The sequence below is a fragment of the Pleurodeles waltl genome, chromosome 1_2, assembly GCF_031143425.1.
Source record: "Pleurodeles waltl isolate 20211129_DDA chromosome 1_2, aPleWal1.hap1.20221129, whole genome shotgun sequence".
In the NCBI taxonomy this organism is placed as follows: Eukaryota; Metazoa; Chordata; class Amphibia; order Caudata; family Salamandridae; genus Pleurodeles; species Pleurodeles waltl.
This window is the reverse complement of record NC_090437.1, coordinates 343,186,051-343,211,042: the sequence shown is the minus strand read 5'-3', so window position 1 is coordinate 343,211,042 and position 24,992 is coordinate 343,186,051. Positions and strand designations below refer to the sequence as shown.

Here is a 24,992-nt window from a genome sequence, read left to right as displayed (position 1 = left end):
CGAAAATAATGTTTTGTTCTACCAGTATTAACTTGAAGGCGAGGGAGAGTATTTTGCTGCACGGAAAGTGGGAAATTTGAACTTTTTCCCCACTATATTGATATCAATCAATCAATCACAATATTTATAAAGCGCGCTATGTACCCGTCAGGGTTTCGAGGCGCTGAGGGGAGGGGGGGGCGTGGTGCGCTGCTGTTTAGCGGTCGAAGAGCCAGGTCTTGAGGAGCCTTCTGAATGCGAGGAGGTCCTGGGTCTGGCGTAGAGGTGTGGGGAGAGAGTTCCAGGTCTTGGCGGCGAGGAAGGAGGAAGGATCTGCCGCCGGAGGTCTTGCGCTGGATTCGGGGTACGATGGCGAGGGCGAGGTTGGCGGATCGGAGTTGACGAGTTGGAGTGTAGAAGTTAAGTCTGGTGTTGAGGTAGGAGGGTCCGGTGTTGTGAAGCGCCTTGTGAGCGTGGGTGAGGAGTTTGAAGGTGATCCTCTTGTCTACCGGGAGCCAGTGGAGTTCCTTCAGGTGAGGGGAGATGTGACATCGGCGGGGTATGTCGAGAATCAGTCGGGCGGAGGCATTTTGGATACGTTGGAGTCGTTTGATGTCTTTGGTTGGGATGCCTGTGTAGAGTCTGGAGGGCGAAGATGTCCCTTGCCATTTAAACTGTCAGGATTTTAGGCACCTACCCTTACACCAACTATAAGGATTCCACTTTCATGTCCATTAATGCAGCCGAAGGTCTGCTAATTAGTGATGTTATAGTTTTTATGATTATAGTTTTTGTACTGTTACTATTATCCCTGTTAGTTTTGTATTCTCTATCCATGTGTATGGTATTCCTGAACATTTTAAAATTGTTAATTCCACTTTTATTCCTAAACTACCAACAACTGTTTTAATTGCCATTGCACAGAATAATGCCGCCTCTTACTTAGTCCCCATGACAATGAAATAAAAAAAAATTGTGGGGATGAATTGTAAGTCAGAAATTACCAGCAGCGTGTGAGAAGGCGCCATCGTTAAGCAACCTTACTCTAATTTCACGTACTCCTTTTAGCAGATTGTGATGCAAAGCTGCACATATTACAAACGCATATTCCTGCCTCCAGCTAGTCACATTATAGTTAATGACCATATGGCCATTATGATATGAGATGTGCTGTCTGTTGTATTTATATTCCTTAAGCATATTGTTCCTTTAGCTTCACAGTATTTTAAACTATTTCAAAGGGAACAAATGTGTTCCCTCTTGTTTCCGGTTGTCCTATCAAGTGTAACCTTGGACCCTTATAGAGCAATTAGACCAGCCTCTATCCCCTCCTTTGTAATGAGGTTTCTTGCATTTCTGAGTCTATAACCCTTTAGTCTTCCCTAATGGGACATCATTATTCCGTACGAAACAATGTAAATGTAAATGAATATTCTCATTAACAAGTCACAGAGAAACCTTTAGCGGTAGCACTGTAGTAATTCGGCTTGTTATTTCGCTGGTATTCCAGGCAGGTTTTTATTTTATAATTCATTATTAGTATTCTCAATTACTCGTGCTTTAATTTTGCATGTCTTTTATAATCCAGTGTTCAACTAGTTCAACCATGTCCTTGTTTTATTCTCTAGGAGCCACCTGTTAAGCGTTCAAGGTCTCTGTCCCCAAAGAGCTCTTTTCGAGAGTCAGAGGAGCAAAGGAAACTTAAAATAGCTGAACGAAAGAATGAGGAGCTGGAGAAGACTCTGCAGCTAAAGGTGAATATTCACAGGTTCTAACTGTACAATAACCTTGAATGAATCAACGGGTGCTGCACTCAACATTATAGTGGGAAAGATCATCTGGCCCTTATACAAGTGTTTTTCTCATGTTTGTCTGTTTACTTAGGGAGGACTTGTTTTGCATTTCTTGCGGCTAAAAACGAAAGCGTTATACTCCTTTCCCATGTGCTCTAGTTCAACAGGCTTTATCAAAGATAATTTATTTATGTCATTTTTATTACTGGGTTTATACATTTTTTCATTGTGGGCAATATTGTCTTAACAGAACATACCACATTTTCCTGAAGTATTTACCTTTGAAACGCAGCTGTAGTTTCTGTGATGGCCTATTAAACAATATATGTGAGACCATAATTAATTGTATTCTTTTGTTGATTGAATAATCAAGTATGTTTAGATGTTTTTACTGAATATCAAACAAATCCTATGTTTCCGTATATGGCTGATGCAGGTGATGATTAGAGGTGGTGTGGTCTGTTAACAATAAACTAGCCTCCTGTGAGAAAGGTTTGCTCACACCAGGCGTGCAGAACTGGTTGGTTTGTATTGTGCACAATCTGGCTTTAATGTGCCAATCACTTTTAATTGCAGTGAAGTAAATTGTCACTGACAGTGTGCACATTACAATGTTTGAGCTTTAATAGAGTGTAAGGATGGCGCTTCAATGCACGCCAGTTAAACATTTGTTTTCTGACAGAGACTTCTAACTGCACATTCCTCACCTTAGAATATTCCCCAGGTGTCAGACTGAATCTGGAAAATCTCAAGTAATACCTGTGTATGCCGGTAGGTGGCACTGACTGGCTCCACATCAGCGTCATCTGTGTCAGAATTGACACTCAAAGTGCCTGTACAGGTGCCACCCCAGCATGCTGACATCAGTTCCTTTTAATCCATACCGACAGCGCAGATCCCGAATGCTACCTCTGTAATTATTTTGACCACTGTTTTTGACTTTTTGTTCCCAGTCTGTTAGCAACATATATTCTAACAAACCCACAGGGTTTAAACAGTGTGATGAATCCACAGACTGATGTCTGTCTCTTGGTTTGCCTGTGGTGCCTGGAGTCAGGCCGTGACCCAAAGCCTGCTTCGACTGCAAGTCCATGCATCAGAAGGAGATTCACAAGTGAGCAATGAAGGTCCTGGTGGCATGACAGAAGGCTCCGCGCCGATCCGAAGGGAGATCTCGGGCCTGTTCTCAGAGCCAGTCTGGCCAATGATCATCATCCTATTCCAAGTTATAATCATCGTAGTTTGGTAAGTCCAAGAAGAAGAAGTTGAAGCCTTCTTTGACTTCCCCTAGCAAACATGGAGTCTAGGCCCTCCACCTGCAGGGCCAGTATCGGGGTCCTCTCCACACTTCACTGTGTCCCCTGCAGCAACCCCTTTCCGATTTATGTTTTGAGCTTTACAATGCTATGCACTTCATCTTTGGGCCCACAACTCCCTCTGGTGTGCCTTTGGGTCCCACAATGCCGAGGGGTGCGCCTGTTTGATTCCTGTCTGTGGGTTCGCCCTCAATGCTAGCTGGGCCCTCTGTATCGGCCCCTGGCTCCAGACTGATGCCAACAATGGTGTCTCCTACTGTCCCGTTCCAGTCCACCCAACACGGTCTCTGGCCCTGATCAAAGAGGAACCTCTTCTCCGCTCTGACTCTAAGACGGCAACACCAGCTCTACCTGGATCACACCAGCCCACACTATACTTGCCACCCCTGGACATGCCCTCTTTTCCTGAAGGAGGGGATGATGAAGAAGGTTATGGCCTCCTCCTACCAGGAGGAAAACTGGTATAAGGAACTGGGTGATGCCAGTGGTATGGACACCTCTCCAGACTCTGGAGTGCATCTTTTGCAACAGTGATGCACATGGCATTGGAGCTCCTTGAACTACAGCTAACCTCCGTTTAGGTCAAGACCAACTGCTTGACAGCAGTGCTGCCACCGGGGGCAAGCTCTGTTTAGCCCCAATTCCCTTTTAATGCTAATGCTCTCCTGTGAGCCTGGGTTAAACTCTGCATGGGGGCTTCTGTGCACAGAACAATTGCCCGCCAACATCTCACCACCCCAGAGATCCCACCCTTCCTTTCCCAACACCCCTATCCTGGGAGCTTGGGGAGGTGGGGTCCAGGCCTTAACAGCCAGGATCAACCCAAGCACGTTCCCTACCATTCCACTGGATAGAGAATCAAGGATGCTGGATACTTTAAGGAATAGGATCTTCTCTTTTACCAACTTGGCACTGCCGTTGGTGAACACCGCATGCCTCCTGGGCTTATACTGCCATGCCTTGTGGGATTCGGTTGCACAGCTGTCCCCATCCTCTGCAAGGAGGGCCGGCATTGGGTGATGGCTGGGATGCAAGTTCTCCATCTTGTATGGGTTAGGCACTACTGACTCACTAGACAGGCCCATGGCCTCTACAGTGGCACTCTGCCGGCACGCCTGGTTGCGTTCCACTGGGCTTTGCAAGGGATGTCCAGTCGTCTCTGACAGACATTCCCTTTGATGGTATCCGTCTCCTCAGAGACTAGGCCGACACAGTGCTTGAGGGCTTTAAAGAGAGCAGAGTAACCACCAGATTCTTGGGCCTCTCCTCCGGTTCCCCGCAACAGTCCTTTTGCCCCTCGCCCACGGTCAAAGCCTGGGCTCTCATGGTCATCCACAATACCAACCTTACCCCTAGGCCAGCAAGCTTAGCAACCCTTTTGGGGTCGGGCCACAGATCCCATAGAGGACTTGGGACCCACACCCAGCTTAGTGTTCAGTCCCTCATCTCCCTGGCTGCTGCGGTCTCCAAATCTCTTTAATGGTCCTTGACGCAGCACAACCATCCCGTTGGCAGGTGGATCAGGTACCACCTGTCACAATAGCAGGCAATAACGTCTGGCAAGTGGGTTCTCCAAATTGTGTAGAATGGTTATTCCCTGGCCTTCCTGGAAAACCCACCACCTTTGCCACCATTCCCAGGACATCTGATGAAGGATCATCTCTTTTTAATTCCTCAGGAAGTGCAGTCTGTTGGCCAAAGGAGCCATCAAGAAGGTGCCAGCATTAGAAGTAGGACTGTCTGCTGTTCCAGCTTGTTTGAGGTGCCAAAAAAGGACAAAGGCCTTTGTCCTATATTGGATCTTTACCCTCCCAACTCCCGGATCCCAGAGACCTGATGGTAGTGATTGACCTTTAGTACATGAATATCCACATTCCCATCCTGCAGGCCCACAGGCTTTTTCTGTGTCTCACCGTGGAGCATTTCCAGTTAGATGTGCTCCTCTTTGGGCTCACCAGTGCTCCCGGGTGTTCATGAAAGTGATAGGGGTGGTCGCAGCACATCTACAGAGGTTTGGATGATTGGCTGCTGAAGACTGGCTCGTCCCAGGCAGCCATCACTCACCTCCAGGCTACAGCGAACCCGTTGCACTCGTGCGGGTTCACTATCAACGTGCCAAACTCGCACGTGACTCCCTCTCTGACGCTCCTTCATCAGAGCCATTTTGGACACTGTACAGTTCCGCACCTACCCTCTCGGCACGGAGAGTTCAGGACATTAGCATTATAATCCTGATGTTTCAAGCTCAGTCCTGTATTTCGGTGAGACTGATTATGAGGATCGCTTCCTGCATCCTGCTGGTGAAACACGCTCCATGACAAATGCAGGTTATGCCGTGGGATCTGAAGTCCCAGTGGGTACACCAAGTGAATCTCTCTGACCTGGTCCAGATTCTAGGGGAGACTGCAAAAGATCTTCTGTGGTGGTTGTTGAACTGCGATTGGACCAGCGACAGATTCCTCTCCCTTTCCCACCCTGAGCTCACAGTGGTGACCGATGTGTCAATTCTAGTCTGGGGCAGCAACTTGGGAGAGGTGGAGATCAAAGGATTCTGGTCTCCGACAAAAACCCAGCTCCACATCAACCTTCTGGAGCTGTGGACTATCCAAGTGGCATTTAAGGCCTTCCTCCCGTCCTTCAATGGTAGGCTGATTCAGGTGTTCACAAACAACAACACTGCCATGTGGTATTGCAACAAACAGGACTGGTTGGGATCATGGATCCTCTCCCAGGAGGCCCTGTGCCTCTGAGCATGTCTGGAGTGCCAGGAGATCTTCCTGGTAGTGCAGCAGAGGGGTCTCTAAACACCAGGACAGGCAAACTGTTGATGCCTTGTGGATCACAAATGGCATCTACATCCTGAGTTTGCGCAAGGTCTCTTCCGATAATGGGAAGAACCTTGGCTCAATCTATTTGTCACTACAGAGAAAGCACAATGTCCGCACTTCTGCACATTAGAGTTTTCAAGGAAGCTCTTTCTTAGACATGCGTCCTGTTGTGACTGGAACCTGGGACTCCTGCATGCCTTTCTGCCGATGCCGCTCCTGCCCCGAGTTCTCACAAAGATGAGGGCTAACTGGTACCAAGTCATCTTAGAGGCTAAGGACTGGAAAAGGAGAGCATGGTATCCTGAACTTCTGAGCATGCCTTTCAGGAGGACCTCCTGCCACAGCAGCAGTGCAGGTTTCTGCATCAGAATCTGGAGACACGCTACCTTCATGCTTGGAGATTGAATGGTCACAGTTGAATGCCTTTTACCACCTTCCCGAGATTTGTGATGTCATCTAGGCAGCCAGTCGTCCCTCAACAAAGAGTGTATTTAGCTGCCGTTGGGAAAGATTGTGCCTTGGTGTTCCTCCCATCATGTTGGCTCACTTTTTGCTACCTTGTCTGAGGCGTTATTGTGCATCATTAGCCCGGCGAGGCCTTGCCCTGTGCACCGTTAACGGTTATTTTTCTGCCACCTTAGCTTTTTTTTTTTTTTTTTTTTTACGGTTGCCAGATCAGCCTTCACTGTTTAATTCACCTGTTGTGACATGTTTCTTTAAGGGTTTGCAACATTGGTTCCTTCCTGCTTCTTTTATCATGCCCTAATGGGACGTTAATTTTATCTTGATGTTTCATATGGGCTACTGATTCAAGCCCCTACTCAGTTATTCTGTGAGACTTCTGACCCCTAAAACAGTCTTTTTTTTTTTTAGTGGCTATTACATTGGCCAGAAGGCTCAGTAAGCTTGAAGCTCTTTCATCCTCCATACAGCATCTTCTATCAGGACAAAACAGGTCTTTGGACTTGAGACTACTTCCTTCTGAAGGTGATGACTGCATTCCACGTCGGCTAAACCATCACGTCACTGACATTTTTCGCTCCACCCCATCCTTCAAAGGAACGAGGAAAGGCTCCACCATCAAAGTCCAAAAAGAGCTCTGTCCTTTTACATTGACTGTACCAAAGACCACCGGGTGGGTGGTTGGCTGTTTATCAGATTCACAGCAGAGAAAAAAGGGAAGACTGTGCAAAAGAACCATTTTTTGATTGATTGTACTTCACATTAATATCTGCCGTGCACTGGCAAAGAAGCAGCCTCCTGAGGACCTGTTAGGCCATTCCACCAGGGCCAAGGCTGCTACTGCTGGGGTAGTGTTGGAAAATGGGTTATTGGTAAGGGCAGATAGGCCACTAACCTCCACTTAGGTCCAGTTAGGTCTCAATAAATTAAACCTAGCTCAACCCTTGGTAGCTTGGCAACGAGCGACAAGGCTTAACTTAGGAGACAAACAGTAAAGCATTCAAATATCAAATAAAATTAATTAAATAAAACGGAGGAAACAGTTTAAAAATCCAAAACCAGTTTATAAAAATAGGAAATATTTTTAGCTTTAAGATGACACCAAAACAAATAAAACCGGATAAGGGGAACCGGAGATATTAATTCTTTAAGAATTAATGCTTTTTAGCGCTTAGAAACTAATAGTGCCAATCTGGTCATCTGGTCGCACCTCGACCGGGGCAAAGTCAGGGTTTAAGGCCGACCGCAATGCAGCCCTGCTCGGCTACAGCCCGTGGGAGGCCTCGGTCAAAAGTTTTCCTTAGGACTTAGTTGTTTTTCTGGAGATTTTCTTCAGCGGGACCATGTCGCCAGTCCAATCCGACCACCTGGAACTCTTCTTCGAATACGCGTTGCGGGAGCCCCCGTGGAGTTTTACCTTCGGACTTGGTTGTTTTTTCAAGATGAAAATCCTTCGACCAGGGCAAACCTGAATCTTGATACGACTTCCTAGGAGCCCTCTACGAATACACTGCCTGGGAGGTCCTGGTCAACTTTCTACGTTCGGACTTAGTCACTTTTTCAGAGATTTTCTCCGCCGGGCCGAACCTGCAAGTCCGGCCTGGTGGCAGTTGAGGCAAGCCAGCTAGAGTTGCTGCAGCGGGTTGGTCCCTTTGTGGAGCTTTTTTCAAACGTTCTCCAAACTTCTGGATCTTCTCCCATATGCTCTTTCAAGGTTCTCTTGAGGTCCACAGCTCACCCCAAGGTTCCAGAAGCTCTGAAATGCTCCTTGAGGATGTGAACTACAACTCTCTGAATGCACCTGGCACAAACTCCAATTTGGCCACTTGACACTGGTCGGCTGGTCAGTTTCTTCTACAGTTGGTGCAGGGGACTCTGGTTAGCAATTTTTCACCTATAGCAAACGGGGAGTCCCTCCTTGAACCAGTTGAAGCCAGGCAAAATCCTTCTTGTGGTAAAACCAAAGTGTGCAGCTGGCGTAGTCCTCCAAAGTGCAGTGTCCTGGTGCAGGTCAGGGGTCCAGCAGGGCAGTCCTTCTTCTCCTTTAGTTCTTCCTTGTAGGGATCTGATGTGTTGGTGCAGGTCTGCCAGTTTTATCCTTGCTCTTGGGTGAAAAACAGGGGGGTCCTGGTTCTCCAATCAGGTGCAGGGTCCTTCCCCTGTGATGAACAGTTCCTAATAGTGGCAAGAATAAGTCCCAGGAGCAACATTCCTCAAAAATCCATCATGGCTGAAAATGATTTTTGGAGGTTACATCAGACTGAGCCCATCCACTGGTGTGGCTAAAAATCCTAAACACACTCCTTTCCTAATCTAATCAAGGGGGCACCTAATTGTCTGGGTTTGCAGGATGTGAGCGAGGTTCTGGGTTGCTCCAAATGTCCTTCCCTGCCTTTTAAAGACCAGTTTGGCAGCCCTCCCCCTTCCTGCCTCTCCATCTGCTGATGGAAGTTCTCCTCCCCAGGCTCATCTCTTTGTGTTCAGCCCAGGCTACTTCACACCTCACCAAGGCAGCCTTGCCAGGCTGCCAGAGGCTGGCCAATCAGAGCTGAAGTTGGCAACTTTTTAGGAAAAGTTTAAAACTCTTTACCTGAACAAGTTATATTAAATCCAACAATTGTAAGTTGTGGGATTTATTATGACAATTAATTTGATTCCAAACGTGAAGTATCTGTCACTTAAAGGGACTTTAGAAATTAAAATAAATTCTCCCCTTCTAGCCTATGGAGGCTATTCACTAAAATGAGGGAAAAACAAATTTGGCTATTTTACCTCATCCAGGCTTCTAAAACTATTTCTATAAGGTCCCTGGTTATATGTTATATGGCACTCAACCCTAGGGGCACGTAGGGCACACCTTAGGGGTGACTTATATGTAAAAATAAGGTTGTTTAAGACTGGAAGTACTTTTAATTTCAAAGTCGAATTTGCATTTAACTTTAATTTAAAAGCAGCCAGCAAGGCAGGCCTACCTTTAAAATGACACTGGCCACCTGAGCAGTGCGCCTATGGGTACACGACCTATGCTGGGGTCCCTAAACCTACATGCCCTACCATATACTAGGGACTTAGAGGCAGGTTAATATTGGCAATTATAATTAGCCTAATATGATTATCCACTTTACACAGAGCACTAAACCCGGGACTGGTTAGCAGTACCCAGGGCACAGCCAAGAGTCAGCAACCACCAGGATCTGTCCAGAAGGTTTGGGGGTGACAAGGGCAAAAAGGAGGACTTTCCTACAGGGAGCATGTGTGATATCTGTTTGGACAGTCAGGTCCACTGGGATGCTTGTTCAGTCCTCCAGGATTTCCTTGTTTGAGCCAGTTTACAGACCCACCTCTGGGAAGGTGATGTTTGACTGGAAAGTTCATGGTAGATCACTAGTTGCTCTTAGTCAGTATTTTGAAGTCACTGAGGAAGTGTTTCGTGACTGAAAAAGAGACTAACTAAGAAAACTCATTTTCTCTGCATTCTGTCACTCCGGTCCGACTATGCTTAACAGGACTAAAAGAATAAATATCATGGTGCACATTTAAAGGACCGTAAGGGAAACCCTTCTTCTGTAATTGACTATTTTTGTGAAGGCTCGGGAGCCATAGAGAGTGACTCATTTCAAGATCATAGCCCACTGTCAGAATGATCATCTGCCCCATGGTTTCTTAATTAAACCTCATATTGTCAGTGTTACTTTTTGGCCAGATCCAGTGGAGTTGTGAGTGACTGATACCAAAAAGACAGCTAGATATAAAACTCAAAATAGTTTTATATTCTACTACTATGAGTCACTTATGGTTTATGATAGATAATCCTAGTACAAACTCTCCTTCAGAGATGATTTGCCAACAGAATTTGGACACAGTGATTTTCTTAGCACACTAGCAAGCATCATGACAACATTAATGGCTACAGTTAGTTTCTCAGTCACTTTGGAGATTTCAGAGGTCGAAGAAGGGCCTTGCTGTCAGAAATAAAATAATTATTGTGACCATTTCTTAGTAACAGGTGCCAACTATGGTATTAACTAAAAGTCTGTAATACATACATATCTAGTGATGTACATAAAAAGTGTTTGTCTTGGAGAGATGGCAAAAGTCTAGGAAATGATGATAAAAATGTGGGAATGAGGGGGGAAGTTCTGGATGATTCATATAAAACTGTGTATTCATTCCAATCCATGAAAAAGTGATCTAAGCACGCCGTTTAATTACTGTTTACTAGCGATGTTGAGTCCCCTTTTTTAATTGAAAATAGTGGTGAAAAATGTACATACAAGGCCAAAGCACTGATTGTCAATTTAAAGGAATGTATCCAAAATAAAACAACTTAATTTCAGATTTACAGCAATTTGAAATTCATACCATATTATTGAGGCCAGTTGTTTATAGAACGCCACATTTCCCAGAGAAGTGACCTGTCCGCAGTCCCCTTTGCTGAGTCAATAGAAACCTCAGTTCCATAAGTGTCCCACGATGTGGACCCCATTGTTCAAATCTTGGAGGATCCTGGGTAATACAGTTCTTTCCAATACATGAACTACGTTGCTTGCAGTGAAGTACAGCCCCCCACAATCTTATGTATTTCATCCGTGCCCGTCCTGAAAGCACAAAATTAGAAAGGGTGATTGTCCTTAATTACTATGCAGCTTTCTCCCAAAACTCCTATGAAGCATTGCAGCTACCAAATATATCACTTGCCTCTCCATCCTCAACTAAACATCTGGTATATTTAGCACACTCTACATTTCCATTTAGCAAGATTTAAAAGGGAAATGGTATCATCTGTTACCAACTTAACAATCTTGCAATTTTAAATTGGCTGCGCTAAAGGTTCAATGTGCTTACTGCATAGATGTAGCATTGCTTCTGTGCCAGAATCTGGAGACCATCTGACAGAAAATTGATCGAGACGATTATCTTATGCTGAAATTAATAGTTTATATCTGACCCAAATTGAGGCGGTTTCTGTCCATTCATAAAAATGCCAAACTATGGATTCTTACCCATGTTGTTTCTCCCTGTGTCAATTCTAACTAAAAAATCCCAAATTTGTAGCTATTTAAAAAAAAAAAAAAAATTGTGAGATAATTGCTTGACGGCAACTCAATGAATGATCACATTACTCCATCTTCATCATTATGTAGCCACTTTTTTCAAATTAATAAAGCAGATTAAATTGTTTTGAATTTGACCAGTGGGCCTTACCTTTCAGTTTTGTTACCCAGCCTTTTTGTTTTGTTTTTTTAGATCTTGTTCTGCATCAGCAAAAGAAAGATATACTTGCTTGCCTAAGCAAAACAAACAGCAGCAGCATGAGGATGTATATGCCTACATGTATGCATGGGTATGCATAACGATATAATGGTCTTTTTTTACCTTAAATGTACTGTCCTAAGATAGCTATTGCTAATCTTGGAGCTGTAAATTAAAAAGAAAAAAGATGTATGCATGAAAGTGCATCAAAAAGAGCTGCACTAAAACAAATTAGAGCCTTTGGGCCCGCAACACGGAAAGCGCAGTATCTGGTTTTGAGGGTGAGAAGCACCAATGCAAGAGAGGGATCACTGACAGAGTTTTGAAACATAAATATCTTGTGGGCAGAATATTGTGTAAAAAATATTGAGGACCAAAATACTGAGAAGGTAAGTGCAAATAAGTATAGATTTACTACTCTTAACTCCACATCTACGGATCTTGAAGATATATATATATATATATATATATATATATATATATATATATATATACATATATAGTCAAGATACATATATGCGGAGTTATAAGTAGTAAAACATTACTTACCTTTAGAAACTTAACTTCACAATATTTTTGCCCTGGATATTTTTGACATGACATTCTGTCACACGATGTTTGTGTTTACGATATTCTGCCTAAATACTGGGAGAGGGCAAGAAAATGCATGCTCTCCCATGGAGTGCTGGAAAAAAGGTCAAAGTAGCTCCTTGAATATAAACCGTGGAACGATGCATATCATCAAATCAGAAGGATGAAGAATCTGGACTCCAGGGGAGGGGCAAAAGTAAGAAGAGGAAAGAAAGCCATCGAATAAGAAGCACACAAATTACACTGACAAGAAAACCAACCACTGGTAAGCAGTGGGCTGACTCAAAGCCACTTTTAACTACTGTTATAGCACACAATGGGTGTGACAACAGACTGGTAAAAATAGATGAAACCTGAAAATAAAGGGAGTGCCAAGACGAGAGAACAGCCTTTTTAAAGAAAATAGCAGGAAGAAAACAAATATTCTCTCTTGTTAGACAAAGCCATTTGTTTTTTTTTATTATTCAAATCAAAATAGAAAGTGAATGCTAAATAAAATTAACTTTAGCAAAATGACGTGGGTCAACATGCTGCGTAAAAGACCTTACAGCCACTTCCATGCTAGTTTAGGATATTTTCTCTTGATCACTAAATATTGACATATATCGGGAGGTGAAGTGCTCCTTAGCTTCCCTCAACCCCTCACCATGGAAACAAACACTGCCATAAAAACACTTTTTTTCAAGCGGATTTTATTAATTTTGTAGACATGTACAAGTACATTGTGACAATACACAATCTGCATTAAAGTCAGTAGAAGGAAATAGAGTATTTTATTACCTACATTTGTAAAATATTTACTCCCTCCATTTCCACGTTACCCTACAAGTCTGCAACATATAAATCCCTCTCCTCCCACCCCCAACAAGGTGCTGTATGATAATTCGACTAAGCATGTTTAAATTATACAGTTGACTGAAATCAATGAAAATAAATGAAAATTGATGAAATTAAGTGGGAGAGACAAGTCCTTGATATTAATCATGGCGCCTGTTAGAGACCTACTATAGTGGTTCCATTTGTAATGGTAATCAGGTGGAAGCACTAGTACGGACCCCATCTGTTAAGTAATTATTCATCCCCTGTTCCCCTAGCCAGAATTGCTCTCGCAATGTGTCCCACACCTTTGAGATGGGTAGTTTCTGTAACCCTCTATATATCTCTATACACAGTGCAGAGCTTTCTGCCTGACCCTATCTACACACTTCATCCTGCCAGGTGGACACCAATGGAGGAGATGACTATTTCCAACGTCTTCTTATTTGCCATTTTGCAAGAAGTAACGCCAAGTCTACAAAATGGGATGCCATGCAGGAGCCTTTGGATCTCTGGTACAGCCCAAGTATACAGTGCTCCAATGTCTCCCAGTATGATGATCCTGTAACTGCCTTTAGTGATTTGGGGACCCTCCCAGTAGGACACCAGTCTATGGCAATTCCACAGAATGTGGGAGTAGGTCTGTGTTCTCCGTATGACATCTAGGACAAGCCAACAAGGCAATTGGTAATAGTGTATGAACATTTAAGGGAGTTACATATGTTCTGTGAAATATTGAAAAATTGAATAAATTTAAATTGGGTATTACGGGGAATGTGAGTAGTGTATTGTAGTAAGAAACACCATACCTTGTCATGCAGCGGGTGCGCCAAGTCTGTTTCCCATTTACCGTGTAAAGGCGTCAATGATACCTGAAGGTAGGAACTTAATGCTTTTTATAACCACCTCACTAGATGTCTGCCTGAACCCATCTCATACATTGCTCTTCCTAGGGCATGTGCTTGTGGTTCTTCACCTGTCGGTGCCCATTGTTGACGTATGTACTGTAACAGAAAAGCGTGTGTGAGAAAGAGGGTCCCGGGTAGCGCATGTGATTGTATAAATTTCCGGTGCAGTGGCATCAATGTCCATTCTTCAAAAAGATCCCCCACTGTGGAGACCCCGATTCTCCCAGTGAATCAGTTTAATCATGGAGAGTGGCATTGGTAAACCACATAGAGGAGTGGTAGGGGCATAGAGGAGCATGGTACGGGTTATTAGTAGCACTGTACACCAGTACAGCAATGCATTTTGTAAGAGTAAAGGTAGTGTGAGAGGCCGGTGATGGTGTCCCGGCAACAGCAATGCAAATAGTTAGCCTCTACTTTATTTTGCCATTGTGTATCCTATGTCCGGCTAACAAGTGAGACAACCATTGCAGCTGTGCAACTAGGCAGTAAGCACAGAAATCCAGTGCTCCCAAACCTCCTTCGTCGGTAGGTAATTGTAATTTTTCGAGGCTTACACAATGTCTCCCTGAGGTCCAAATAAGATCTATCAGTAATGTGTTTAGTATTTCAACGATCAACTGTGGAATAACAATGGGGAGAGTTACGAAAGAGTAATGTAATGTTGGTAACATTACCAACTTAGCCAGAGCCAGTCTGGCAGATACTGATAGTGGGAGGGTGATCTAAACTTTCACTTGAGTTCTTTACGTAGTTATTGCCCTTATTAAGTTCCCCTCTAGCAGATCCATGTTGGAGCAGCAGATGTTTATGCCCAGGTACTTAAATTTGTGTTGGGCCTCTGGGATAACACGTGGACCCAGGTGGACTGTATTTGTGCTGATCAAGACATGACAGAAGGAGAAGGTCTTCGACTTCGCATGGTTGACCCATAGACCAGATATATCTCTAAACAACTGAGTAGTGTTAACTATTTGCATAAGGTCCTGCGTCATTTTGCGCTTATAGATAAGCATGTCATCCGCATTGATGAAGACTGTATGTTGTTGGTGCCCACAGGTAACTCCCCATGCTGCCCCTCTCCTGGTGAAATTGTTGAGGAAGCAGTTCCATGACCAGGTCGAACAGTAATGGTGATAGGGGGCGGCCATGATGTGTCCGTCTGGCCACCTAATTGGGTGAAGATCTATCTTATTCCTCCTACCCCAACCCACCACTTTTGGCCCTTACTGTTGGATGTGCATAGAGGACCCTAACCCACTTAAAGACACCCGGAAAATGGAATTTCTGCAAAACTGAGAATAAGTACTCCGGCTCCAGGGAGTCAAAGGCCTTCTGCAAATCTAGGGAGAAACAACCTGTCTTAGGATAAAGTGCCCGCGCCATTTCTATAATTTGATATAGTTGGCAGACGTTCAAAGAGGTGCTCCTGTGAGGCACAAACCCACACTCGTCTGTATAGATCAGGTTTGGGAAAGTAGGAAACAAGCGACGCGCTAAGACTCTGCTGAGGATTTTATAATCTGTGGTCAGGGTTGATAGTGATTTATAGGAGGATAAGGATTTTGGAACGCCCAACACGGATTCAACAAGGTGGGAACCAGGGCCTAACCTGATGGGCAGTAATTTACCGATATCAAGGACAGCTCAATATATTTTCTTCAATCGTGGTATTAACCACGCTCACTCTATGGGCAATCCATGTAGTCCAGGCGTTTTATTAGGGGCCATTTCTCTTATGGCTGCCCGCAGTTCCTCCAGCATTACTGGTGCGTTTTGTTGCTTCCCAACCAAGGGAGTTGTAGGCCTTCCAAGAATCCCTCCTTAATGGCAGAAGGGGGGGCTCTGGATCGTCTGTGTACAGAGATGTTTTAGTACGCCTTAAATGCTACATGAAACTTTAATTCTGTAAAGTCGGGGCTCATGACAACCAGAAGGGTTGGGGGTGGGGTAAATAACAGTTAAATATATATTTTTTAAAAACACACCTCCTCAGCCACACCACTCCTCTGTCCCTCGTAGCTGCAGGCACAGGCTCCCAGCCTGCCCTGCCTCTAATCCTGACGCTGCTCAAAGTAGGGGTGGGGTTGGGGGGAGGACGCTCCTCTGCCCTAATGGATGAGCCGCCCCTGATTATGTGGTAGATGACCTCCTGGTAGGCAAACAATATTTAGTAATAGGTTCTGTCTAGTTTTCACTTTTGTTGCTATGGATATTCCCTATACAACCACTTTAAATGCTTCTGTGAGAAGGTAGCCTCTTTCTAGCATGGTTAACCCCATTTGTGGCCTGTTTCAGTGTGTTTGACTGTTTCACTGTGATCCTGCTAGCCATTACCGCAGTGCTTATGGTTTGTGGTCTACTTGTCAGTATGTTTCACTGTTTTGTCAGTGTGCTTGACTGTGTCACTGGGATCCGGCTAACCAGGACCCCAGTGCTTATAATCTCTGTTCCCAATTTGTCACTACATACTGGTAACTCAGTATTTCATCCCAAATTGGCATACTGGTGCCTCCTTATAAGTCCCTAGTAAATGGTACCTAGGTACCAAGGGCATTGGGGCTTCAGAGGATCCTTATCTGCTGCAGCATTACTTTTGCCTCCCATAGAGAGCCCATGCAAATGTTTCTACAGGACTGTCATTGCAGCCTCTATGAGATGGTGCATGCACCATTTCACAGCCATTTACACTGCACCAGGTCACTTAAGTCACCTATATGTCAGACCTTCCAACCCTGAATGCTGGGTGCAAAGTACCTGTGTGTGAGGGCTCCCCTGCACTAGCAGAGGTGTCCCTATGTCTTCCAGGACCATTTTCACGGAATTCGTGAGTGCGGGGACATCATTGCACGTGTGCACTGGACATAGGTCAATACCTATGTCCAGCTTCACAATGGTAACTCCGAATATGGCCATATAAGGTGTCTAGTATCTGGGAATTGTACCCCAATACTGATTCTAGTATTGGTTTTACAATTCCATGCACTCTGAGGGCTCCACAGTGGACCCCTAGTACTGCCATACCAGCCTTCTGAGGTTTTCCAGGCAGCCCCAGGAGCTGCCACCTCACAAACAGGTTTCTGCCCTCCTGTTGCTTGAGCAGCCCAGGTCCAGGGTGGCAGAACAAAGGATTCCCTTTGGGAGAGTGGTGTTACACCCATGTCCCTTTTGGAAATAGGTGTTACAGGCATGGGAGGGGTAGCCTCCCAGAGCCTCTGGTAATGCTTTGAAGGGCACATATGGTGCCCTCCTTGCCTAATCCAGTCTACACTGGTTCAGTCCCTGCTCTGGCGTGAAACTGGACAAAGGAAAGGGGAGTGACCACTCCCCTGTCCAGCACCACCCCAGGGATGGTACCCAGAGCTCCTACAGAGTGTCCCTGGGTTTTGTCATCTTGGATTCCAAGTTGGTGGGGCACTCTGGGAGCATCTGAGTGGCCAGTGCCAGCAGGTGAAGTCAGAGCCTTCCCTGATAGGTGCTTACCTGTGTAGCTGACCAATCCCCCTTTCAGGGCTATTTAGGGTCTCTCTCCTGGGTGTTTCCTCCGATTCGGATTGTAAGACTCCAGCAGGAATCCTCTGCATCCCTTACTTCATATTCTACCGACGGAATTGCAGCTGAACCCTCAAGAAACTCTACAAACTGCAACAAAGTACACTTCTGCAACATTGTAACTTCAGCTGCTGCCAGCAACTGTTTCCAGGTCATGCTTCCTCTGAAGACTGCCTGTCTTCAGCCTGCACCAGAAGAACTGAAGGAATCTCCTGTGGAGTGACTGAGTCACTTCCCTGCTTCAGCAGGCACCTCTCTACAGCGACTACCGGAGGTGCGGGTCCCCACTCCAGACGCCGAGCGTGGATCCAGCAACACAGGTGGTGGACTAAAGTAACCCCGACAGTCTCAACGTCCAGCTGTCCACCTTTGGTCGAGGTAAGAGCTTGCCTACCCATGCAAGACAGTACCCCCATGCACCGCATGACTTGCAGTTGCCAAGGCTTAGGTGCCACCTTCAAAGAAGTCCTTAGTGCACAGCACAGCTTAGGCCCCCAGCACTCCATCCTGTGACGCACAGCTTCCTGAGTGGCTCTCCGGCGGTGTGGGATCCTTTTTGTCATGCACTGTGGGCCTCCATTTGCACCTTCTTTGTCCCCGTGCCTTGGGCCTCCTGTGCGCGCTGCCTGGTTTTCTGAGGGCTCTTTGAGTTGCTGAGAGCCCCCCTCTGACTCCCTTAGATGCCACCAGGTCCCTCCTGGTCCTGGGCAGCACCATTTTCCGCTGTGAGCTTTGTGTGTGCCAAGACTTGTTGGCAGAATCCAGTGACGCAAACCAGACCGCAATGATCCATCTGGCGTGGGACATCTTCTGCACCAACTAGGAACCTGCATCTGTCTTCTTTGGTGCATAACTGACTTTGTCTTCTCAACTGTGGTTCTTCTTTTGCACCTTCATCCAGGTCAGCAGGGGCTCCTGTTCTCCCTGGAGTCTTAGTGCTTCTTGGACTTAATCCCCTTCTTCCACAGGGCTTCAGGTACAGGAATCCATTGTTGGTCTCTTGCAGTCACTTCTGATTCTTGCATAATCTTCTATCACGACTTCTTGTGTGTTTCAGGAAACATACTGTGATTTACTCCTGTTTTCATGGGCTCTGGGATGGGTTCTATTACTTACCTTTGGTGTTTTCTTACACTCCTAGTGCCCCTCTACACACTACACTTGCCTAGGTGGGAAACCAACTTTAGCATTCCACTATTTTAGTATTTGGTTTGTGTTCCCCCTAGGCCCATTGCAACCTAATGTGATTTTCACTATTTGCACTAACTGTTTACAGCTATTTCTGCATTCTAGTGTACATTACTTACCTCCTAAGGGAGTATAGTCTCTAAGGTATTTTGGGCATTGTCAATCAAAATAAAGTATTTTTATTTTTGTAACACTGAGTATTTTCTTTCATGTGGATGAGTACTGTGTGACTACAGTGGTATTGCAAGAGCTTTGCGTGTCTCCTAGATCAGTCTTGGCTGCTACCCTCCGACAGTCTGGCTGCTAGACACTTAGTACATTTCACTAATAAGGGATAACTGTACCTGGTATAAGGTGTAAGTACCTTGGGTACCCACTACAAACTAGGCCAGCCTCCTACTGCTTCCCATTCCAAAAGTGTGGCTGAGGCCCGATCCCTTGTTAATAGCAAAATAATAATCAATGGCTTTCCCTAAAGTGTTTTTGAATGCAACATCTTCCAAAAGGGAAGGCTGCATCCACTATGTTGGTACCAGTGCAGGAACTAATTCCCTTAGCATGTTCATCTCAAAGAATTATGGTCCGAAAAGGCCTTCCCTAAATGTCGTGTCAGTAAAGATCCCGACCATGTGGCCGGGGCAGAGGATATAGTCCAGTCGGGAATGGAGACCATATTGTGGTGAAAAGAAGGATTACTCATGCATTCCTGCATTCTGTACTCTTCAGACATCTGCAAGTTCCTAGTGGGATAGCCAGTTCACGAGGGCTTGTGCCTCTCTGATTGAGTTAGTATTAGGTAATTGGGGGAGAGGCTACATCTAATACTGCGTTACAGTCTCTGCCTGTGAACCAGGGGATATGTGCCCAGTCTGCCAACACTACTGATAGCCTCTGTAGGAAGATCTCTTGCTCAGTGTTTGGGGAATATACACTCCACAAGACCACTCCAACTGCATCTAATAATCCTTGTACAAAGACAAAATGACCATACGGTTCAATGTATATGTCCTGTAGCTGGAAGGGAACTCCAACCCCGGCCGAAATAGCCACCCCTCTAGCAAACCCTGAATACGTTGTATCGAACAATTGTCCCCTCCACTTTGCTCGTAGTTTATCTGCTTCTGGTGCAGAGAGGTGGGTTTCTTGCAAATAAATTATGGCTTTCTTCCTGAGATTAATCTGTACCAGAACTTTGTGCCGTTTATGTAGAGAGCCCAAACCCTTGACATTCCATGGCAGTGTCTTATAGTGTTGTAACGTGGATGCCATAACACTATTATAATGTCAAACTTAATATATATAAACAAATACAATCAGTTAATATGGTGCACCAAGAGTTAACTTGGCTCCAAGCTATCTGAATATGCAAAAGCCTCCTACAGAGGAGAGGAAACAAACGTATGTCAGGCAAACTAAAAAGGGCTGCGAGGAGTCTAATTCTAATGTAACTGCACCCAACAAACGTTTCCTGGAGCTCTGATGTCAAAGAAGAACCGACCAGAGTGAAGAAAATAAACCAGGGATAAAAAATGGAGCTTAAAATGTGCTCTGCATCAAATAATGATCAACAGACCATAAGTGGGACACTGTGCGACAGCAGTTGTGTTGAAGGCCAGATCAGACACCAGTTGGAGTAACAGTTGTTCTACAGATATTGGGCACAATGCGTGTTAATAAATAAAGGGTTATGAACAAACTAACCACTCATATTAAATATACCAACATTGAAAATAATTAAAATGATAAATATTATGGCAATAATACTTATCTTAACTGCAAGCAGCAAGATAAGAGGACTGTTCACAGTAAAAATAGGTATTATAAGGGGCATCCATGCCTCAGATTGGTTGTAGTGTTCTATTGTGTTTACATCATTGGCTTATTGTTCTGTGCCTGATGGGATACATAGTTTTAAGATTCTTGACTGCCTCTATTAAGAATAAAGCAAGTTAAGAGAAGCATAATACTCACCTCTGTGTGCTTAATAAAATAAAGTTATTACTTCATAATTACTATGAAAAAAATCTAGATCATTCATTGGAACATCTTCATAACTGGAGCTGAAAATTAAGTACCTTCACATACTTTATTGAAGACTGAACATCTTACCCAAGGCAGAAGGATACCCCCCCACCAATTTTGTGCTAGATATTTATTGTTAAATAAAGTAGAAATCTATCTGATAGAGACATATAGTTGCAGATTCCCTACCTTAGAATTTCTCCAGGCTTTAGTCTGGATCTGGAGATTTTTCTTGAGTAGTGCCCCTGTGTGCCGTTACACAGCATCGATCGAGTCAGCATCCATTGTCGGCATCATCCGCACCAGATATGACATCTTGTGTTCTATATAGGCGCCATCCCAGCAATCTGACATCAGTTCTTTTCTTACTGCACCAGCCACCGCTGATCCTAAGAAAGAGCTGCCCCTAATTCGTGCTTTGCCTGGTCTTTTTTTTTACTTTTGTCAAAGCCTTTTTTGAATACTTCTACTACTGGTGCATCGAGGGATGTCTTGCATGGGTTCAAGCCCTGCAGATCCTGCCATTGGGCGCTGTCAGTGATGGATCGGCACCTCACGTGCGTTTAGTGTTTGGGGAACGACCATGACCCGAAGTGGTGCTCTGAGTGCCAGGCCATGAATCCGAAGGCTTTGAGGGAGTTGTCCCTAAAGATGATGGGATCTCGTTGCTCCGCTCTGCGTAAATCCCCGACTTGGTCGAGAAGAAGGTCTCTGGATCGGTCGTGGAGTCCCGTATCTTTGTTGTCCCACTCCAAGTCCTCAGGATGACCGGGTAATTTGATGCATAAGAAGAAAGCGAAGGAAAGCAAACCGTTCTTGGACTTCACCTCGTCCATCTGTCAAGGAGACATGGGAGCGGGAGCATCTTCCATCTAGGCCTCCCTCTGTGGAGCCTGCGTCTGGGCAGACTCCACACCTATCGAGTTACCGGGAGCCCGAAGGACCACTGCCCAATTTAAGGAAGTTTATGAGGCCATGTACCTAATTTTTAGGTAGTCTGACTCTGCTGGCATGCCTTCGAGCCTTGCAGAGTCAGAAGGGGTTCCTTTGGGTTCTGCGTTGGTGGCTTCACCACTGCTCCAAGGGGCACCCATGGATCCATTCCTGGATCTGGACCAATACTGGTTGTACCACCTTGACCTTCCCCGGTGCGGGTCCCAACATTAACGCTTTCAGCACCGCCCATGCCCCCAGGCAGCACCACCCCCAATCTCATGGTCGACTCCAACACCGTTTATGATGGGCATCGTACATTGCCCTCTCTGGCACCGACAGGGGAATCGCCCACTGTGTCAGATCCTGAGCCTTATTCCTAGGGGCTAAGTTATGGCGAGAAATGGGAGGGTTTGTTGGACCCTTTGGATTACTTGCCCCAAGACCTTGTTGCCTGGCATATGGACCTGGGTGAAGCCATAGACTGGATACATCTGCAGATACTGGCATGCTCTCTCTCACTACTGTAGCTACAAAGGAGAGTGCTTCATATTCAGTGGCGGAGGGCAGCCGAGGTCCTGGACCTTGAGCTGCCTTTCTAGGGCAATCAGGACTAACCTCCTGACAGAGGTGCTCCAGCCTGGGGCTCCATCCTGTGACCCCCTGCTCCCCTTTAATAAAGCCCTTACGGATTCCCTGTTGGGTACCTGGTCCAAACTGAGCATAGGGGCTCCTCTGAGTAGGAAATTGTCCGCGGCCCTGCACTGGTTTACCCAGGTTTCCTGATGCAACACCTCATCCTTGAGAGCTTGATTATCCAAGCCTTCAGCTCCCTTGGCACATTCCCTTGTGCATCCACAGATAGAGACTCCAAGAGGCTGGACACACTTGGGAAGAAGATGTTTTCTTCTGCCAGCCTGGCATTGTGGTCTGTGAACACTGCATGCCTTTTGGGCCAGTATCACCACACACTGTGGGATATGGTTGCACAAGTGCCACCACAGGTCACGGAGGAGACCCCGGCTTGACGTTTCCAAGCAGTTGCTGATGGGAGAGAAGCAGCAAAGTTCACAATCCAACATGGACTGGACACAACTGACTCTGTATACATAGCGGTTGTTGTGACAGCGGCCTTGAGACGCCACACCTGGTTAAGGATGTCTGGATTTTCACATTTGACGGCACCTGTCTCTTCAGAGCAAAAGCAGACTCTGCACTTGAGTACTTCAATAATTTTTGTGCTACTGCCAGGTCCTTGGGCCTTGCGGTGGCCCCTCTTACCCCTCAGTCTGCTTTTCGATTCTTTCGTGGCTACGGGAAGGACGCCCAGCCATATCGATTCCCCTCAAGCCACCATGCCGTGCATGCAGCCCAGCCTTTACATTGCCGGGATTTGGGATCCTTGTGGAGCAGGGAGCCAACGGTCTGGCCAGTTCCCTGCCCCCTCCCCACCCCCGCACCTGCCACCAAACCTTCTAGTCTGATGATTCCCGACCAAAGACCTGTCGGAGGCAGGATCCGCCAGCTCCGCTGGCCGCTGGCAGTCCATCACATAAGACAGGTGGGTTTTGCAGATAGTCCAAAGGGGCTACTCCCTCACCTTCAAGACTACCCCTCCATCCATGCCACCATCCTACGATAGGATGACAGAGGATTAGTTGGCACTTCTCCAAGAGGAAGTTACGTCTCTCTTGGTCAAGGGAGCCATATAAGAAGGTCCCTGTGCCAGAAGTAGGTTGTGGTTGTTATTCCCACTACTTTCTACTGCCTAAGTAGGACAAGGGCCTCCATATTATCCTAGACCTTCGGTCCCTCAATCTCTTCCTCAGGAAGGAGAAGTTCAAAATTCTCACTGTGGCTCGGGTTCTATGTGCTCTGGACACAGGTCTCTGGATGATAACATTGGTCTTCCAGGACACTTACTTTTATAATCCTGTCCTGCCTGTTAGCAGATGTTATTTGCGGTTCATGGCCGGCCACAAGCACTTTCAGTTCAGCGTGCTCCCCTTTGGCCTTACCAGCGCCCCTGTTCACCAAGGTGATGGAGATGGTCGCAGCTCATCTGCACAGATCAGGGGTTTCAGTCTTCCCCTATCTAGACGACTGGCTGTGGAAGGCGGGCTTGCCCCCCTAGGCTGTTGTATTCCACCTCCAGACTACAGCAGCCCTAATTGCATTTGCTGGGGTTCACTATAAGTGTGCCTAAGTGACATCTGACTCCCTCTGATTCTTTCTTTCATCTGAGCTGTTCTGGACACAGTGAAGTTTCGGGCTTATCCTCCCAAGCAGCAGGTCTAGGATATTCAGGCTATGATAACGATGTTTCAGTCTCTCTCCTGGATTTCAGTGAGAATGACTCTGAGGCTGCTGGGCCTCATGACCACCTGCATCCTGCTTGTGACACATGCAAGATGACATATGTGGGCTCTGCAGTGGTACTGGAAGTTCCAGCTGGCGCAGCATCAAGGGAATCTGTCCAACATGGACCACATCTCGGGAGATACTGCACAAAATCTGCAGTGCTGGTTAACGAACCACGATTGGGCCAGAGGGACATCACTCTTCCTTCCCCAACCAGAATTGACAGTAGCGACAGATGCTTTGCTCCTGAGATGGGGTGACCTCCTGGGAGAGATGGAGATCAGAGGCATCTGGTCTCTGCCAGAGTCTGGACTCCACATCTACCTGTTGGAGCTCTGGGCAATCAGACTGGCATTGAAAGCATTTCTTCCCTCTCTAAAAGGAAGGTAATGCAGGTGTTCACGGACACCACTGTGATGTGGTACTGCAACAAGCAGGGTGGGGTCGTGGACCCTTTGTCAAGAGGCTATGCGCGTCTGGACTTGTTTGGAAGAACAGGGCATTTGCCTGGTGGTTTAACATCTGGTGGACTGTCTTAATGACAGAGCGGACTAACTCAACCGACAATGCTGAGTCAATTATGAATGGCGTCTCTATCAGGAGGTGGCATGGGATATCTTTCATCAGGTGGGAGAGGCTTGGTTAGATCTGTTTGCCTACGCAGAGAATCTGTAATGTCAGCAGTATTGTTAGTTGGAGTTTTCAAGGCAGCAAACGCTTGGCAATGCTGTTCATCTCATGTGGTATTTAGGCCTTCCCATCTCAACCACTAGTGCCCAGAGTTCCCAAGAAGATCTAGAATGACTGGGTCCATGCAATACCTGTAGCTCTGGACTGGGCACAAAGAGTCTGGCATCCTGCGCTATTAAGCATTGCCATTGATCCTCCAATCAGACTACCCTTCAGGAGGATCTGCTGTTGCAGCAGCAGGGGAAGGTTCTCCAACTGAACCTGTCCAGGCCCACCTTCTGAGATTGAGCGGCAGCAGTT

General features: G+C 46.0%; 1 protein-coding gene across 1 annotated transcript in view; it reads left to right on the top strand.

Moving 5' to 3' along the window:
* Positions 1-24,992, top strand: part of CNTLN (centlein) — a 1,263,565-nt gene that overhangs the window by 454,463 nt on the left and 784,110 nt on the right. The window contains exon 11 of the mRNA XM_069239496.1: positions 1,608-1,733. Within this exon, the coding sequence (XP_069095597.1) occupies positions 1,608-1,733 (126 nt within the window). The remainder of the gene's footprint in view (positions 1-1,607; positions 1,734-24,992) is intronic.